Genomic DNA, 19,924 nt, shown 5'->3' with positions numbered 1-19,924 from the left:
CTCAAAAAATTGTACTTAAACATATTTTAAATTTTGAAAATGAAATAGTAAATGTGAAAATAGGTGTGGGGGCTGAATACTTTTTCAGTGCTCTGTATACTGTACCTGACGAATTACTATTCATCAAAGGAAATCTGCTGTTAAAAACTTCAAGCAAAATGAAAGACAGGACAAAGCACTCTTCGTTTAATTTCATTGTCCAAGGATTGTGTTTGTCTATTTTTTAAGGGAAAGGATGCTAAAGCAGTAAAGCTTTCTCTGTTGTGACAACTTCCAGTTTGCTGAATTGTGACCGAAGCTCATGGTGTGACAATCTAATCTGCATGACAAGACATAAGTGTAGTAAATCCTAAAAAGGTGCATTTCCCTGACCATTGTTTATCCATATGCAATATAAAGTTAGATGTGAAAATATAAATTATTTGATCAATAGGATTAAATTTTCTTGGGGTTTTCCCAAATTTATGCCCCAGTTTCAATAGAAGATTCACAAAATCCATGTAGAAGCAGCATCAAGGCAATTGATGCTATTTTCCAAGCCTGTCTGAATCTTCCTGGAAAGATGGGTATTGATGGAACACCCACAGACCACTGAACAAGTTTCCTGAAAAGACACTAATTAGATGTGATATCCTATGTATTACTTATTGCTGCAAGCATAAATAAGCTTCTGTTTATTATATATAAAGAAAAATCAACATCCTCAATAAAACATGTCTACAAACTATATCTAAACTCCATGTGTGCAATTAAACAGATAGACTTAAAGCAAGTTCTGTTGCAATCAATGTGCTTTAAATTACAGTGAATAATGATCAGAATTCAACACTTTTTTTAGTCAATGCATGTATGCAGTGTGTCTTAGCTGTTGGTTCTTTATTCAACACCTATACATTGTGTTAGTAAATGGAAGATTAACATTTCTTTTAGAATATCTTAGCAATAGAGCAAGCCATTCAGCCTGCCCAATCTATGCTCTTCCCTATCCTTCATTTGAGTCCCTGTGCACTTGAGTAAATACAGCATCAATTTGTATTTTCAGTTTACTTTGCCCTCATCTATTTATTTAGCTTCCCCTTGAATGTATTGTGTAATTTGCCTTGGTTAGTCCATAGAGTAACAATAAATATATATTGGAAACAATTCAATCATGATTTTGCTGTAAGAAGAAATTGGCTTGAAGAATTAGAGAGGCTGTAGATGATCATTTTGTATGATCCCTATTGCAGTTTGTTATTGTGATTTACAACATGAATCGTAGTGCAACAATGACCCATTTCAACTTTTATTTTTCTTTTCATTCTAAGCTGAAGGACCTCATCAGTCTTGATCTACGTCACATAACGGAGTTGAATAATGAAACAGTAATAGAGGTGGTGAAGAGGTGCAAGAAGTTAAGCGCTCTGAATCTATGCCTGAACTGGAGCATTAATGACAGGTACAATTCACCTTCCTGAGTACGTGCAATAACTTATAAACAGTGCAAACACCAACACAACAATCCTTTCCTCCATTGCTATATATTGTGGCATCACAGGCAAAATTGATACATCCTGTATGTCTTTGCACAATGTTAACAGTATAATTCAGAGTATGTGTAGTAAAAATATATATAATTGGCAACTCTTATTGAAAGTAAAACATGAAGCAAGCTCAAGAAGCGTGAGGAAAAGCAGCTATTTTATAACAATTATGTGAAGGTTCTACCCAGTGACTAAGATTGTCTGAATTTTGAATTAATCAGTATGTTTGTAAATTTACTCCAAACTATTTCTTTATAATTAAATAACAGCATTGTAAGTTATTTTGCAAAATAATAGAAAGCAACATTGATTATATCATAAATAGAGTGAGAGTGAAATTGGCTGCTTCCCTTTCCAGTTAAGTCAGTAAAAAGAATGGCTGAAGTTTAAAATGGACTGGTAAATCATTGATACATTTTTAATGTTCATTCTCAAGGCTGATGTTGCTGATTATTATGCCAAATACTGTAGTACAGATTTTAATATGAAACCAGAAAAGGTTGTACTGCAGAAAATATCAAAAACAGAGAAAATAGCTGATTGCTGATGTCCAGTTATTATATATACAGAATGTAGTTTGTGAAATTGTATCTCAATAGTTACGGAGGGAAACTAGATACTACCACCTTTCCGTTTCTGACTTGGTGAACTTACTGAATTGTTGATAGTAAAGTTGCTTATTTCATGTCAAAAGAATTTATTCAGTTATGATCTCGGACTAAACACTGATGTTTTTTTTAAAAAATAATTTGTCATTTACTTGAGATGTGAAAGTGAGTTGTGGTGAAATCATGCTTGAAAAATTTGTATCTTTTGAAAAATTTTCTCACACAGATGATATGTTGAACACTAACATTTCATACTTCCATTTTAGTGATGCAATTTTTTTGTAGAATTTTGATGCATGTCTAGTGAAGATAGCTGACTTTTAAAATACTTCAATTTTCTGAAATATTGATCATGAGCACATGAAAGACAACTATTCCATGGTTCCCTGTTTACATTACATGCTGAAATTACAAGAATATCCTTTTGAAAGAGCAAAGTTCAATGAATTTCTTTCTTGACATTGAGGCAGAAATGGGACATAATGTTTTTGTTTAACATAAACAACACTTTAACAGCTTGACATTCTTGTAATTGTGAAGAAGCTATTATTTGCATAAAATTGAACAAAATTGTTTTTGTTATTTCTACAATATATCTCAATTAGCCAGCTAGGCAGAAATAACTTTACAGCTGAAAATCTTTCATGCTTGTCTCTTTCTTTGGCTTTATTCTGTGTGATTTTTTTTCTGACCTGTTACTCTTGAAAGGTTGGCAAAATAATGCAGAGCAATGCATCCATTTCTGGAACTACTTTCGAACAAAAGAATGACAAAACCATCGATGGCTTCTTCAATACTTCCACGTCATTCCTTGTGGGTGATGGTTATTGGTAACTTTAAAGAACTGTTGAAGGCCATCTTTCTATTCAGCTTCTCCACCACAATCTACACCAGCACAGGTGCACCACAAGGCTGAGTGCTTACAACTCTGCTTTACTCGCTTTATACTTAAGATTGTGAGGGTAAGCACAGTTCCAATGCCATATTTAAGTTTGCTGATGACACCACTGTCATTGGTCAAATAAATGTGGTGACAAATGAGCATATAGGAGGGAGGCTGAAAATCTGGCTGAGTGGTGCCACAACAACAACCTCTCACTCAATATCAGCAAGGCCAAGGAGATGATTATTGACTTCAAGAGGAGGAAACTGGAGGTCCATAAGCCAGTCCATGAGGTAAAGAGGGTCAGCAAATTTAAATTCTTTAGTGTTATCAATTCAGAAGATCTTTCTGGACGCGGCATATCAATGTAATTACAAAGAAAGCAAAGCACTGCCTCTCCTTCCTCAGTAGTTTGAGAAGATTCAGCAGGACATCTAAAACTTAAACAAACTTCTATATTGACTGGTTGCATCAAAGCCTGCAGTGGAAACACCCACAAAAAGTAGTTGATAATAGACAATAGGTGCAGGAGTAGGCCATTCAGCCCTTTGAGCCAGCACCACCATTCAATGTGATCATGGCTGATCATCCACAATCAGTACCCCGTTCCTGCCTTCTCCCCATATCCCTTGACTCTGCTATCTTTAAGAGCTCTACCTAACTCTTTCTTGAAAGCATCCAGAGAATTGGCCTCCACGGCCTTCTGAGACAGAGCATTCCATAGATCCACAACTCTCTGGGTGAAAAAGTTTTTCCTCAACTCTGTTCTAAATGGCCTACCCCTTATTCTTAAACTGTGGCCTCTGGTTCTGGACTCCCCCAACATCGGGAACGTGTTTCCTGCCTCTAGCGTGTCCAATCCCTTAAATAATCTTGTATGTTTCAATCAGATCCCCTCTCATCCTTCTAAATTCCAGTGTATACAAGCCCAGTCTCTCCAATCTTTCAATGTATGACAGTCACGCCATCCCGGGAATTAGCCTCGCGAACCTATGCTGCACTCCTTCAGTAGCAAGAATGTCCTTCCTCAAATTTGGAGACCAAAACTGAACACAAAACTGATATGGCCCAGACCATCTTAGGTAAAGCCTTATCACAAACCAGAGAAAATCTGCAGATGCTGGCAATCTGAGCAACGCACACAAAATGCTGAAGGAACTCAGCAGGCCAGGCAACATCTAGAAAAAGAGTACAGTCAGCCCTCCTTATCCGCGAGGGATTGGTTCCGGGACCTCCCGCAGATACCAAAAAACGCGGATGTTCAAGTCCCTTCTTTAAAATGGCATAGTACTGTATAACCTATGCACATCTTCCCATATGCTTTAAATCATCTCTAGATTACTTATAATACCTAATACAATGTAAATGCTATGTAAATAGTTGTTATACTGTAATGTTTAAGGAATATTGACAAGAAAAAAAACTGTGCATGTTCCTCTCGCTCACAACACAAGCAGCGAACGAACGAGACGTGAGGCGAACAATTATTAAACAATGAGTAAAACTTTTAATCATCTCTAGATTACAGAACTTATAACACCTAATACAATGGAAATGCTATGTAATTAATTGCTACACTGTCTTGTTTAGGGAATATTGACAGGAAAAACAAGCTGTACATGTTCCTCTTGCTCACAATACAAGCAGCGACTGAACGAGATGCAAGGCGAACAAGTAAAGCTTGTAATATCTGTACAGTAGTTGTTACACTGTATTGTTTAGGGAATAAGGACACTTTGGAGGAGGCTCAATAATACTAAAGTCAGGAACTGTGGAGGTTAAGGGCTGAGGATCTTCAAGTGTTGAACGTCAAGACTTCAGAATTGCAGATGCTTTAGTTAGAAACATTGTTATAGGAAGCTGTGTCTTTTTCTTTGCATCATCAAACAATATGCTTCTGTGACATGTCCTCTAGCCACACACTTAATGCTTTCTCGGTCTTTGCAAGCACTTTATCACGAACCAAGGAGACCATTTTTGCCATTGTAGGGGCAGCACTAACACTTACACGAATTTCAGCTTCTTTCTGCTTTATTGTGTGAATGTTCAATTCGTTCTTACCAACCTTACGGCCCACTTCGGAATGTGACATGCCACTTTTCAAAAGATCTAATACTTCTACTTTCTCAGCGAGAGATGGCACTTTATGCTTCCTCTTAGCCTTTGAGGAACTGCTTTGACCACCTAATTGCTTTTTAGGAGCTATTTTTTCACAGGAACAAAGTAGCGAATGAATGAGATGCGAGATGATCAATGCTCGAACAACAATTGCTGGAAGAGCACTTCCGGGTTTTCTCGATTCACGGTTGATTGAATTCGTGCATGAGGAACTCATGGATAAGGAGGACCGACTGTACAGTCAATGTTTCGTCCCGAAATGTCAACTGTACTCTTTTCCTAGATGCTGCCTGGCCTGCCGAGTTCCTCCAGCATTTTGTGTGTGTTGATAGGTAAAACCCTCCTCACCACTGACTGCATCTACACAGGGCATTGTCACAGGAAAGCAGCGTCCATTATCAAGGTCACCCAGCACCCAGGCCATGCTTGCTTCTCACTGCTGCTATCAGAAAGAAGGTACAGGAGGCTCAGGATTCACACCACCAGATTCAGGCCAAGTTATTACCCTCATGAACCAGTGGGTGAACTTCACTCAAGCACTCACCCCATTGTTAAACTGTTCCCACAACCAGTAGCCTCACTTCATCACATTTTCTTGATACTTTTTGCTTATTTATTTAGTCTTTCATCGATTCTATTATGGATCTTGGACTTCCTGTATACGCCTGCAGGAAAATGAATCTCAGGGTTATATATGGTGACATATATGTACTTTGATAATAAATTTACTTTGAACTTTGAAAACATCAAACCTTCATGTAATTGTATCCATAGCTAGTTAGTTTCAGCAACAAACCTGGATGCAATTGATAGTTTAATTGACTCTGTTAGGTCGAAATGGTAGGTGGATGTGTGATATGAATGGTGACAATTGTAAATTGAAATACACTCAGTGACCATTTTATTAGGTATACCTTTACACCTGTCCGTTAATGCAAATATCTAATCAGCCAATGATGTGGCAGTAATTCAAAGCATAAAAGCATGCAGATATGGTCAAGAGGTTCAGTTGTTGCTCAGACTAAACATAAAAATGAGGAAGAAATGTGATCTAAGTGACTTTGAATGTGGGGTGATTGTTGATGATTTGAGTGGTCTGATCTCCTAGCATTTTCGCACACAGCAATTTCTGGAATTTACAGAGAATGGTGAGGAAAATGAGAATCATTCAGGGAGTGGCAGTAGTCTGGGCAACAATGCCTTGTTAATGAGAGAGGTCGGAGGAGAATGACCAGACTGGTTCAAACTGACAGAATTGGCAGGTACGCAAGTAACCATGCATTACAACAGTAGAGTGCATAAGAGCATTTCTAAACGCACAACAGATCAAACCTTGTAGTGGATGGACTACAACAGCAGAAGGCATGAACATGCACTCAGTAGCCACTTCATTAGGTACAGGAGGTACCTAATAAAGTGACCACTGAATGTACTGTGTATACTTAAGGATCATTTGTGATATTGGAACTAATATAGTTCCTGTATTTCCACTAACTGAGCTGAAATTTGCATCCATATTTATTGCAGTGAAGCAAGAATATTGTTTCCGGTTTAAAAATTTTGGAGGGAAGATTAAAGATTTAAGAAATCATAATGTAGTGAAGTGCATTTGTTCTTATAGCCATTTTCAATGCCAGGCAAAAATTGGTCATTTTTAGAAAGCTTTATACGATTTTAGCTGAGATTTTTACAAGTGCAAATGAAAAGTACCAACAATCTAGTTATATTTTGATTCACGAGAGAAAAACCTTCTCCATGTTATGCATTCTAGCAGAATATCGCAGTATTTCTTTTGTAATATACCTTTTTCGCAGTAACTGAATTAGATTATTTATTTGGCTGCTGATATGTACTGCAAGGAAACTTTCAGAGCCACAGAAATGGTAGTTATAAAGTGCTTTACATGCTATGACACTTGTTTACAAAATTCATTTGTGGTCCCACCTAGCACTTCATGGCTTCAGACAGGATTGGATAGGAATTGTCGTCTATTTATTGCATCCAACTTCAGGAGGAGAATAAAACTACTAGTTGAATAGTTGGGTCAATTGTGGCAAGAGGAATGTCGAGATTGGGATATGTAGATAAAACTGTACATGAATTGATGAAAGGAAAATAATCTACTCCAAGATATAATGGAATTAAAAACAGAAGATGTTATGAGTCTCTGAAACTGACATACAATCAACCTTCAGGGAGGTGAGCCCACAAAAAGCATCCGGCCTAGACAGGGTACCTGGCTAAGTACTAAAGACTTGTGCAGATCAACTGGCTGTAGTGTTTACTTAGATCTTTAACCTCTCGCTTCAGCAGTCTGAGATACCCAGCTGCTTCAAACAGTCTTCAATTATATAGGTGCCTAAGAAGAACATGGTGACCTACCTCAATGACTTTCATCAAGTAACTGTTACATCCACAGTGCTGCAATTATTTGAGAGGTTGGTGATGAAACTCCTGCTTGAGAAATGACTTGGTTCTGTTCCACTTTGCCTATTGGAACAACAGATCCACAGCAGATGTCATCTCATTGGCTCTTCACTTAATCCTGGAGCATCTGGACAGCAAAGATGCAAACATCAGGATGTTCTTTAAAGAGTACAGCTCAGCATTCAATTGGATCTTCGATTTCCCCACTTACAGTCCCCATTCAATTTGGATTGGCAACGCATCTCCTCCAAGATCTCCATTAGCACAGGTGCACCACAAGACTGTGAGCTTAGCCCACTGCTCTACTCACTTTACACTTAGGATTGTGAGTCTTAAGCATTGCTCCATGCCATATTCAAGTTTGCCACCAACGTTACTGTCGTAGGCTGAATCAAAGGAGGTGATAAATCAACATTTAGCAGGGAAATTGAAAATCTAGCTGAGTGGTGTCATAACAACAACCTCTTACTCAATGTCAGCAAGACCAAGGAGATGATTATTGACTTCAGAAGAAGGAAACCAGAGATCCATGAACCAATCCTCATTGGGGGATCAGAGGTGGAGAGGGTCAGCAACTTTAAATTCCTCAAATGTTATTATTTCAGAGGACCTGTCCTGAGCCCGGTACATAAGTGCAATTAGGAAGAAAACACGGCACCCCCTCTACTTCCTTAGGAGTTTGCGAAGATTCGGTATGACGTCAAAAACTTTGACAAACTTCTTTAGATCTGTAATGGAGAATATATTGACTGTTTGCGTCACAGCCTGATATGGAAACACCAGTGCCCTTGAACGGAAAATCCTAGAAAATGTAGTGATATGGCCCAGTTCATCATGGGTAAAGCTCTTTCCACCATTGAGCATATCTACATAAATCGCTGTCACAGAAAAGCAGAATTCATGAGCAGGAGCCCACGACACCCAGGACATGCTCTCTTGTCACTGCTGCCATCAGGAGGGAGGGTACAGGAGCCTCAGGATGCACACCACCAGGTTCAGGAACTATTATTATTCCTCACCCATTAGGGTCTTGAACCAAAGGGGGTAACTTCACTCAATTGCACTTGCCCAATCATTGAAATGTTCCCTCAACTTATGGATGCACTTTCAAGAACCCTTCATCTTATGTTCCCAATATTTATTACTAATATATTTTTATTATTATTTATTTCTTTTTGTATTTGCACATTTTGTTGTCTTTTGCACACTGGTTGAACGTTCACTGATTCTTTTATGGTTATTCTATGGAGTATGCTTGCAAGAAAGTGAATACACACACACACACACATCCCCCCCCCCCCCCCCCCACCAAGTTTGGGCACCCCTGGTCAAAATTTCTGTTACTGTGAATAGTTAAGTGAGTAGAAGGTGAACTGATCTCCAAAAGTCATAAAGTTAAAGATGAAACATTCTTTTCAACATTTTAAGCAAGATTCATGTATTATTTTTGTTTTGTACAATTCTAGAGTGAAAAAAAGGAAAGGAGCACCATGCAAAAGTTAGGGCACCCCAAGAGATTTGAGCTCTCAGATAATGTTTATCAAGGTCTGAGACCTTAATCAGTTTGTTAGGGCTATGGCTTGTTCACAGTCATTGTTAGGAAAGGCTAGGTGATACAAATTTCAAAGCTTTATAAATACCCTGACTCCTCAAACCTTGTCCCAACAATCAGCAGCCATGGGCTCCTCTAAGCAGCTGCCTAGCACTCTGAAAATTAAAATAAATGATGCCCACAAAGCAGAAGAAGGCTATAAGAAGATAACAAAGCGTTTTCAGGTAGCCGTTTCCTCAGTTCGTAATGTAATTAAGAAATGGCAGTTAACAGGAACGGTGGAGGTCAAGTTGAGTTCTGGTAGATCAAGAAAACTTTCCGAGAGAACTGCTCATAGGATTGCTAGAAAGGCAAATCAAAACCCCCGTTTGACTGCAAAAGACCTTCAGGAAGATTTATCTGACTCTGGAGTGTTGGTGCACTGTTCTACTGTTCAGTGACACCTGCACAAATATGACCTTCATAGAAGAGTCATCAGAAGGAAACCTTTCACCACAAAATTCAGCATCAGAAGTTTGCAAAGGAACATCTAAACAAGCCTGATGCATTTTGGAAACAAGTCCTGTGGACCGATGAAGTTAAAATAGAACTTTTTGGCCACAATGAGCAAAGGTATATTTGGAGAAAAAAGGGTGCAGAATTTCATGAAAAGAACACCTCTCCATCTGTTAAGCATGAGGGGTGGATCGAACATGCTTTGGGCTTGTGTTGCAGCCAGTGGCACGGGGAACATTTTGCTGGTAGAGGGAAGAATGAATTCAATTAAATACCAGCAAATTCTGGAAGCAAACATCACACCACCTGCAAAAAAAATGAGGATGAAAAGAGGTTGGCTTCTACAACAGGATAGTGACCCTAAACACACCTCAAAATCCACAATGGACTACCTCAAGAGGCGCAAGCTGAAGGTTTTGCCATGGCCCTCACAGTCCCCCGACCTAAACATCATTGAAAATCTGTGGATGGACCGCAAAAGAGCAGTGAATGCAAGACGGCCCAAGAATCTCACAGAACTAGAAACCTTTTGTGAGGAAAAATAGGTGAAAATTCCCCCAAACAAGAACTGAAAGACTCTTAGCTGGCTACAGAAAGTGTTGACAAGCTGTGATACTTGCTAAAAGGGGTGTTACTAAGTACTGACCATGTAGGGTGCCCAAACTTTTTGCTTTGGGCCCTTTTCCCTTTTTTGTTATTTTGAAACCGTAAAAGATGGAAATGAAAAAGTAATTTTGCTTAAAAAATTAAAGAAATGCGTCATCTTTAACTTTATGCCTTTTGGAAATCAGGTCAACTTTTTCCCGCCTAGCTATTTTTAGTAACAGAAATTTTGACCGGGGTGCCCAAACTTTTGCATCAACACCTGGAAAATTTCTTTTGTTTTTTCCCATTACCCTGAAAACATCCAGGGTAATTGAAAAAAAACATCAACAAGACCTATTACAGTAATAGCAATCAACACTGATAACTAATGACAGATTGAATATATATTATGTCCTTTAGTGGTTTAAATATCCTGATTTTGAATTCATCAATTATATCCTTGCAGACGCTCTCCAGCAGCAATTCTGGAACATGAAAAATCTGCATAATGCTTACTGTTTCCATTATGGATAGAGCAATTTGTTTTTCATTATCAGCATTTTCTGGCAGCAATTGATTGGTTTATATCACTCAAACATTGTTATGATATACTTGTACGTGCGCTCGTGAGCAGATGATTAAAGTTGGTGCATATGCGCTGTTGTTTTTAACTGAAATATCTGTCTCGAAACATGGTGGCAGTGGTGGTGCTCAGAAAATCGATTTTTTCAACTTGCAGTTGGCAGCATAATAATATCGCAACTCTGAAACATCGGAGTGTGAGTGTAAGAGTAGAAAAATGTCAACTGAGACGAGCAACTAGCCACAAGTAGAGACGGGTACAGTAGCAATGTCTGGAGGTGAGACAGCAGAATCTCAGCGGCACCCAGCACCCACGGGCGACCCCGTGCCAGGGAACCAAAGTTGAGCCAGAAGTCCTCCCCCAGTCAGCGGCATATGCCCGCCACCGGCTGTGATGGTCAACCGCGGACTGATAGATGGATGGAAGACATGGTGGTAGATGTGGACTAACTAAAGGATTGTAGCACAACTGCACAAACAAGTTCCAGCATATTAGACGACATTATTTTTGCATACACTTGGACCGTCAGGACTTGAGGTCGACAACAGTTTTGTGTTTGCAGATGAGGCTGAAAGCCAAGACCTCACAAAGGTTTTAGCTGCATTTGACAGATATGCTATCGGTGAGAAAAATGAGACATATGAACGGTACTTGTTCAACAAGCGGCAACAAGAACAAGGTGAGACCTTTGAATCGTTTCTTGCCAGCCCTAGACCCTCTGCAAAGACATGTAATTTTTGCTCATGTCTTTGAGAGACAGTCTGCTGAGAGACAAGATCGTACTGGGCATTAACTACTCCCAAACCAGAAAACGTCTGTTACAAGAGAGAAGGCTAACGCTCAATAACTGCATTGACATCTGTAAAAGCTCAGAAATGGCTGAACCACACCTACAAGCATTCAGTACAGCTGCAGATAGCAGGTCTGCTACTGTCCATGAGATTAAACCTCGCGCTAACAAGAAAGGTTCAAAGCATCCTGGACAGAAGGCTAGTGCTAGTGGTGGAGCCAGAGCAAAAGGCATCTTGAACAGCCACAGAAGCAAAGTGAACCCTTGCAAGTACTGTGGCACGAAACATGCAAAAGACAAGCACCAGTGCCCAGCAGATGGCAGGTGTGCAAGGTGTGTGGCATTCAAAATCACTCTGCAAAGGTATGCAAGCAGAAGCCTGTGCACGGGGTGGCAGCACAAAGTGATGACCAAACCGACAGTGACAGCAGCACCGAGTTTATCGACAATGTCATACTGGTGGTCAACAGCTTGACGACAAAGGATGACGTATTTGCACAGATCCTCATCAATGGAAAGCCAATAGACTTCCAAGTCAACAGCCGGGCGAGCATTAACATTTTACCCCGCAAATATTTGGAGGGAGTAGATCACACACTAAGACAATGCACAAAAAAGCTGATGATGTGGAACAAGACCACCATGGATGCAGAAGGGACGTGCAGAGTAAAATTGTGTAACCCCATGATGAACCGCAAGTATTCTGTTGAATTTGTCGTGGTCACTGACGACTTTACACCATTGCTGGGAAGCAGGGCCAGCCAACAAATGAAGCTGATTACGGTCAACGATGACAACTTTCGCAGGGTGCATGCATCTACACTCAAAGAAAAATAGTGCACACCAGAGGAACACTATGCAGAGGTGTTTGATGATGGTCTCAGGGAGCTTCCAGGTGCAGCCCACTTGCAGATTGATGAGGAAGTTCAACCTACAGTGTTACCCCCACGATGAAGAAGAAGGACGCCTCACGTCTTAATAAGCTGGTAAGGAAGGCGGGCTCTGTCGTGGGCAAAGTACTGGAGAGTTTAACATTGGTAGCTGAGCGAAGGACGCTGAGTAGGCTACGGTCAATTATGGAAAACCCTGAACATCCTCTACATAGCACCATCCAGAGACAGAGAAGCAGTTTCAGCGACAGGTTATAATCGATGCAATGCTCCTCAGACAGGATGAAGAGGTCAATACTCCCCAATGCCATTAGGCTTTACAATTCAACTGCCAGGACTTAAGAACTTTTTTAAAGCTATTATTAATGCTTTCTGAGTTAGTGATTAGATGCATATCATATTATTACTGAGTTAAGTATTGTATGTAATGAGTTTTTGCTACAACAAGTGTATGGGACATTGGAAAAAAATGTTGAATTTCCCCATGGGGATGAATAAAGTATCTATCTATCTATCTATCTACCTCACGCTATGAAGCGGAAAGTGAAAGCTGAGCTTGATTAATTGGTAGACCGCAAGGTGATAGCTCCAGTCCATGAACCTACAAGGTGGGGTAGCCAGCTAGTGGTCACAAAGAAGAATGGCAATCTTCGTATATGCATTGACCCTTGGCCATTGAACAAAGCGCTGAGGAGAGAACACTACCCCCTTCCGGTGATGGAGGATATTTTGCCAGATCTTGACCAGGCTGAAGTTTTCAGCAATCTTGATACGAGTTCTGCGTTCTGGCAAGTGAAATTGCACAATGAATTAGGTGTGCTCACCATCTTCAACACACCTTTCAGGTGGTATAGATGGCTCAGACTTCCGTTTGGAAGCAGCGTTTCATCAGAGATCTTCTAGTGCGAACTGCATCAGGCGCTGGAAGGACTACTGGGAGTGATCTGCATCACAGATGACATCCTGGTGTACGGAAAAGGGGAAACGCAGGGAAAGGCAATCGCCGATCATGATGTGAAACTTGAGTAGCTATTACAGCATTGTGCAGAGCAGCATATCGGGCTCAACAAGAACAAATCTGTCTTCAGAGCGACAGAGATACCCTTTTTGGGGCATCTCATCACAAGTGAAGGGCTTCAGCCTGATCCTAAAAATGTAGCTGACGTTCTCAACATGCCAGCACCCACAGATGTGCAGGGAGTGCAGCGATTGATCAGATTTGTCAACTACCTGAGCCATTTTCTACCAAGTCTCTCAGATGCCCTTGAGCCAATAAGACAGCTGACAAAGCCAGATGTAGCATGGGAGTGGTCAGCTGAGCAGCAAAACGCTCTCTCCAAGATCAAGCGGATGTTATCCGAAGCACCGGTGTTGGCGTACTACAATTCTAAGGAAGAGCTAACCATCCAATGTGATGCCAGCAACAAAGGCCTAGGGGCAGCACTCCTCCAGAAAGGGCGGCCAATCGCATATGTAAGCAGAGCGCTAACAGACACAGAAACGCGTTACGCAGCAATCGAAAAGGAAATGCTCGCAATTGTTTTTGCACTTGAGCGTTTTCATTAATACACTTTTGGCCGCTTCACAAGAGTACTCTGCGATCATAAGCCGCTCGAAATGATAGCTAAGAAGCCGTTGGTGAAAGCACCAAGGCGTCTACTGGGAATGCTTCTTCGCCTGCAGAGCTATGATTTCGATATCACTTACTGTCAAGGAAAGCTCATGCACCTCGTGGATATGCTATCGCAACCAGTTAGCCAAGTGGTACTCTAGGCCAGGAGAGCAGCTCCAATGAAGTCAACATGCTATCTCACCTGCCAATCCGCGATGAGCGTCTAGAGCAGATTCGCATAGAAACAGCGAAAGATGACACACTACAGATGCTAAAACGTGTAATCATCAGCAGATGGCCGAGTGAACGTGATGCATTACCAGAGCAACTGACACTTTATTATAGCTATAGGGATGAGCTCGCAGTCCAAGACGGCTTAATCTTCAAAGGTGAGCGTGTCATCATACCGCAAAGTGAGCTAAAGCAAATGAAAGAAAGAATTCATTCGTCACACTTGGGCGTAGAAGGATGCCTCAGATGCGCACGCGAATGTCTTTTTTAGTCGGGCATGAGCAGCGACATCAAGCAATATATTGCTACGTGTGATGTTTGTCGCACATATGAAATGAGTCAGTAGAAAGAATCGCTTATGAGTCAGTAGAAAGAATCGCTTATGAGTCATGAGGTACCTGCTCAGCCGTGGGAAAAGATAGGTACTGACCTATTTACATTCGAAGGAAAAGAATACCTCATCACCGTTGATTACTACAACAATTTCTTCGAGGTAGATCTTCTCTGCGATACAACCAGCGCAGCCATTATTCGCAAATTGAAGGCTCATTTTGCGAGATATGGTAGCCCGACACAAGTGGTTAGTGATAATGGACCACCATACACGTCAGTGGAGTTTCACAGATTTGCACGAAAATGGGATTTTGAGCACTTGTGTGGCAGTCCCGGAAATAGCAAAGCGAATGGAAAAACTGAATCAGCAGTTAAAACAGCTAAGCGGATCCTCACAAAGAGCAACAAATTGCAAGCAGATCCCTACCTCGGACTTCTAGACCATCGCAACACACCTTCGCAAGCACTCAGCACGAGTCCTGCCCATACAAATGGAGATAATGAGTAGTATCTATTTGTGACAGGCATAAGAGACATATGACATGATTAATGAATTCTTTGAAAGTTGATACCATGAAAATATACTGGAAAGCAGATAAAAAGGGGGATGTTTATGATATACTTGTACATGCACTCTTGAGCAGATGATTAAAGTTAGTGCACATGCGCCATTGTTTTTATCTGAAATATGTCTTGAAACAAACATATTTGATAGAAATACAATATATTACAAATTCTGTAGCTATACTGGGGCAAATGCCAACTTTTTATGTGCATAGTATTTGTTTGTCAGAATGCTGTCATTTCTAAGTGCTTTCATAAGACAATCATATTTCCAAGTAATGTACATTCAAGGACCAGAGAATGGTTATGCCAGAATATAATTGGCTTTACATTTGGAATGTCACATCATACATGAGTGTAAGAGGTGTGACACTACTGCTGTAAATAATTTCACATGGGAATTCAATTCATAAGATTATCTGTAATAGCAAAGGTGCATACTGCAGGTTTTCCTCTTTCTGCCAACTGTTCAGATATATGGAATAGGAGTTGTCATTCCTTTGAAGACCATTAAAGCATTCATTTTTTTAGTTACTACACTCACCATTGTAAACATTACCCATATATCCTACCAAGCGTGCAGATGTACACAGCTAACAGCACAAATCCATTGTGGTTATTGATGTGGCTTTTATTATTATTCTGTAGTGACAGTGTAAGTTTCCAGTTTTCATTTGAAATTGGGATACGGTATTTAACATTTTTCAAAAACATACCTGCCGTTCTACAGATTCTAGTATTTTAATCTAAAACAATTATAAACGTAGAATTAAATTGGATTTTTTTGAATGTATATTACCACTTTTAAATCTATTGATTTCATTATACACTCCTTTTTGAGGTGAATTGATGTGTGAACTTATTGAGTTACATCACTGAACATTTTGACAAACTTCTCTGCAATAATTCATTGTAACACTGTTGTTGTGTGAATGAGATCACTGGAGAAAAGTACTGGTAGCTATGAAGCAGCCTCAACATTCAACGTTCGGCAGGCATCACATTGAGGCACTTCTAGTGGAAAGGTCTGGCTAGCCTAAGTTACTCGATATTTTACGTGCTAAACATCAAAGGACAATTCCATATGTACAATGCATCCCCAATGGTTTCTTTGACACTACACACAAACATCATAACTTCTGATTCACACCCACACCATAGACATCTAAATGAATTTTAATCAGCATTGTAATTCAAAGTTGTTGGGAACCTATTGTTCAGAGCTGCATTTTAAATTAAATCTACAATCTATGTTCGGATTCTAAGGTTGGTGGCTGAAGTTATTTGCTAGATGTGCTGAACCCTGAAATCGCTCTAACAAACACAGTTTCATATTTTGACATTATAGAGACCTACTGGTCAGTATGTTTCTTTTATCTTCCTTGGAATTTATAACTTTTTAATCATGTAATTTACCTTATAAGTTCATGATCAAGCTAAGTCGTAATTACAGTATCTTAGGCAGTTCAGTACAGTAGAATATTTCAATACTGCCAGGGAAGATCCATTACTGTTCAAGATGCTTGTTATTGTTACTGAGAAGGGTGGCAAAATAGATTTTAAAAAGTTTATTTCAAAGCTAAATATTGCTTAGCTTGAAAGTAAAATTAGTATGAAGTTTAATCATATTGGGATTATATTATGCAAAGTAATTGGTTCAACTTAACTTTCTCATCATGTGGTTCAACAAATTAACATGTTTTCTGTTCACTTAGTTTTCCATAGAGAAGTTCTGATGGGAATGGTAGTTGGTTTGAAGAATGTCTACATATTACTTCTGAACACTAATAGCTGAGAAATAGATATGTGAAGGAAGGAATCGGAATCCAGGTGATTCCGATTTGGAAATCTTATAATGCTGAGTTTCTGAACATAGAAGCGAACCTGAGGAGTTTGCAGGTTATTTTGACTTTAAAAGCAAAGCATAATCCATGGCACCAAAATCATGAAAACAGTAATGAAAAGCGAAACCACTGGATGAACAAACAAAAGAAAACACGCTGAGATCTGGAATGAAGAAAATATACCTGAATAGAAATAACATTAAATTAAAAAGAAAACATGGAAGAAAGCAACACACACAAAATGCTGGAGGAACTCAGCAAGTCCAGCAGTATCTATGGAAAGGAATAAACAGTTGGTAATTTGGGCCCAGACCCTTCATAAGGATAGATGCTCACCTGCAGAATCTCTTATAGTTATAATTTGGAAGAAAGACTTAGAAGGAAAACAGCAAAATTCTCATAGAAACAAAGAAAATTTGGAAGAGAGGTCAGACTCCTGTCAAGTTCAATGATCTTTAGGCTTTGTCAATTCCCCAATCACCTCCTAGCTTTTGGCACCATTCCCACTCTATCCTCACCTATTTGCCTATCACCCCTCCTCCAACCTGGATCCATCCACCTATCACCTGCCAGCTCTTGTTCCATTCCTTTGGGTGAAGGATGTTGACAATCAAAGCATCAACTGTCTATTTTCCTCCATGAATGCTGCCTGACCCCCTGTGTTCCTCTAGCATCTCATGTGTTGCCCCTGATTCTAGCATTTGCAGTCTCTTGGGTCTTTGTTATCTGAGGAATTGTGAATGGCATTGAATGGCCGTAGGATATATAGGCAACATCCTGATATTGAGTTCTATTAGCATAATCACATGTTAATTTGTTGTTATCAGTTAAAACCATGGTTATCATGCTTATTGGAATACAATATAAAAGTTGCCATATCTCATTTAGAAACACGTATGAAAAATGTCAGTGTTCAGAAATAATCAAATTACTTTCTATCACATAATTTTATCAACATTCATTAGTTCGTTATGTGATGTGTTGTATGATGTTCTTGACTGTTTTTGGCAATTTTTCCTACAGAAGTGGTTTGCTATTGCCTGCTTCTGGGCAGTATCTTTACAAGACAGGTGACCCCAGCCATTATCAATGCTCTTCAGAGTTTGTCTGCCTGGCATCAGTGGTTGCATAACCAAGACTTGTGATATATTCATATGACATCCACCTCCTGCTCTCATGGCTTCACGTGACTCTGGGGGGGCTAAGTAGATGCTACACCTTCCCCAAGGGTGTCCTACAGGCTAGCGGAGGGTGGGAGCGCCTTACATCTCCTTTGGTAGAGATGTATCTCTACCCCGTCACCCAATATCATGATTAAACTTCATATTTTTTTTATTTTCAAGTTAAGCAGAGTATTGGCAGATGGAATTTAATCTGGTTCAAGAACCTAATGGTTGAGGAGCAATCATTTTTCCTGAACCTGCTGGTGTGGGTACTGAGGCTCCTGTACCTTCTTCCTGACAGCAGCAGCAGGAAGAGAGTGTAATCTCTTAATAATAAGAGAACAAGATAGGATAATCTGTCCTGTCCTTCTGCAAACTACCTGCCCCCTCAACCTATCTTTGTATCATCTGCATACTTGGTTGTAAAGCCATTAGTTCTGTCATCCAGATTATTACCATATTATGTGAAATGTATTGGACCCAGCACCAACCCCAGCAGAATGCCATTTGTCACCTGCAGCCAACCTGAAAAGTCTCCCTCTATTCTACTTTCTGTCTTCTGCCAGTCAGTCAATCTTCTGCCCAAGCTAGTATCTTTCCTGTAATACCAGGGCCTCTGTTTAGCAGCCTCTTTGTGTGGTACCTTGTGAAAGGCTTTCTGAAAATCCAAATAAACAACATCCACTGACTCTCCTTTGTCTGTTATTTCCTCAAAGAATTATAACAGATTTGACAGGCAAGATTTCCCCTTAAGGAAAGCATGCTGACTTGAACCTATTTTACCATGGGCCTCCAAGTACTCTGAAACCTAATGGTCTCAAATATCTTGCCAACCACTAAAGTCAGCCTAACTGGCCGATAATTTCCTGTCTTTTCTCTCCCTCTCTTAAGAAGTGGAGTGACGTCTGCAGTTTTCTAGTTCTCTAGAGCCATTCTTGAATCAAATGATTTTGGAGCGATCACTACTAATGCCTCCACAATCTCTTCAGCTACCTCTTTCAGAACCCTGGAGTGTAGTCCATCTGGTCCAGGTGCTTTATCTACCTTCAGATCTTTCTGTTTCAACTGCACTCATTTTTTCTTCCCTGACACTCTCGAATTTCTGGCACGTTGCTCATACCTTTCACATTCGAGACTGATGCAAAATATTTACTTAGTTTGTTCATCATTTCTTTGTTCCCTATTACTACCTTGCCAGCATCATTTTCCAGCAGTCCAATATCCACTCTTGTGTCTATTACTTGTTTTTGGTCAATGAAGAATTTTAAACCTGAGTCAGTGCTTTTTTTATACTAGCTATTGCCCTTCTTATCTTTGCATTTGTATTGCAGTCCTGAAGAACACACAGAAACACATATATAAATTCATACAGCAACAAGAAAAAAACACAGGTTATAAGTGGCCAAGGGAATTGGGTTGAATTGTGTCTAAAAAAATTATTCTTATTCACATATCTTTCTAGAACTCGTGTCAAAACTACACAAACCAGACTATTCTATGGAAGGCCATATGCTCACTGTGTGCATGTCAAAAGAAATACAAAAGGATGTAAAACATGGCCTCTATGTATTTCATAGTTTTAAAACATTCTAGGAGTGCATGAATTTTTTATTAGGATGAAATGCATTTATTTTTGGCATTCAGATAAGGTCAATAACCTGACCAATATTGCTCCTTTATTGCAGTAATCCCTCCCAAAAAAGACAGTTTTAGCTTTTCCCGT

The 19,924-nt window shown here is 39.8% G+C and overlaps 1 protein-coding gene across 2 annotated transcripts in view; it reads left to right on the top strand.

Moving 5' to 3' along the window:
* Positions 1-19,924, top strand: part of fbxl17 (F-box and leucine-rich repeat protein 17) — a 684,991-nt gene that overhangs the window by 271,919 nt on the left and 393,148 nt on the right. For both annotated transcript variants that reach the window (XM_073068092.1, XM_073068101.1), the window contains exon 7: positions 1,308-1,438. In XM_073068092.1, the coding sequence (XP_072924193.1) occupies positions 1,308-1,438 (131 nt within the window). The remainder of the gene's footprint in view (positions 1-1,307; positions 1,439-19,924) is intronic.

This window comes from Hemitrygon akajei, chromosome 2, assembly GCF_048418815.1.
Source record: "Hemitrygon akajei chromosome 2, sHemAka1.3, whole genome shotgun sequence".
Lineage (NCBI taxonomy): Eukaryota > Metazoa > Chordata > Chondrichthyes > Myliobatiformes > Dasyatidae > Hemitrygon > Hemitrygon akajei.
The sequence above is the reverse complement of the archived record's forward strand: the minus strand, read 5'-3'. Positions and strand labels throughout refer to the sequence as shown.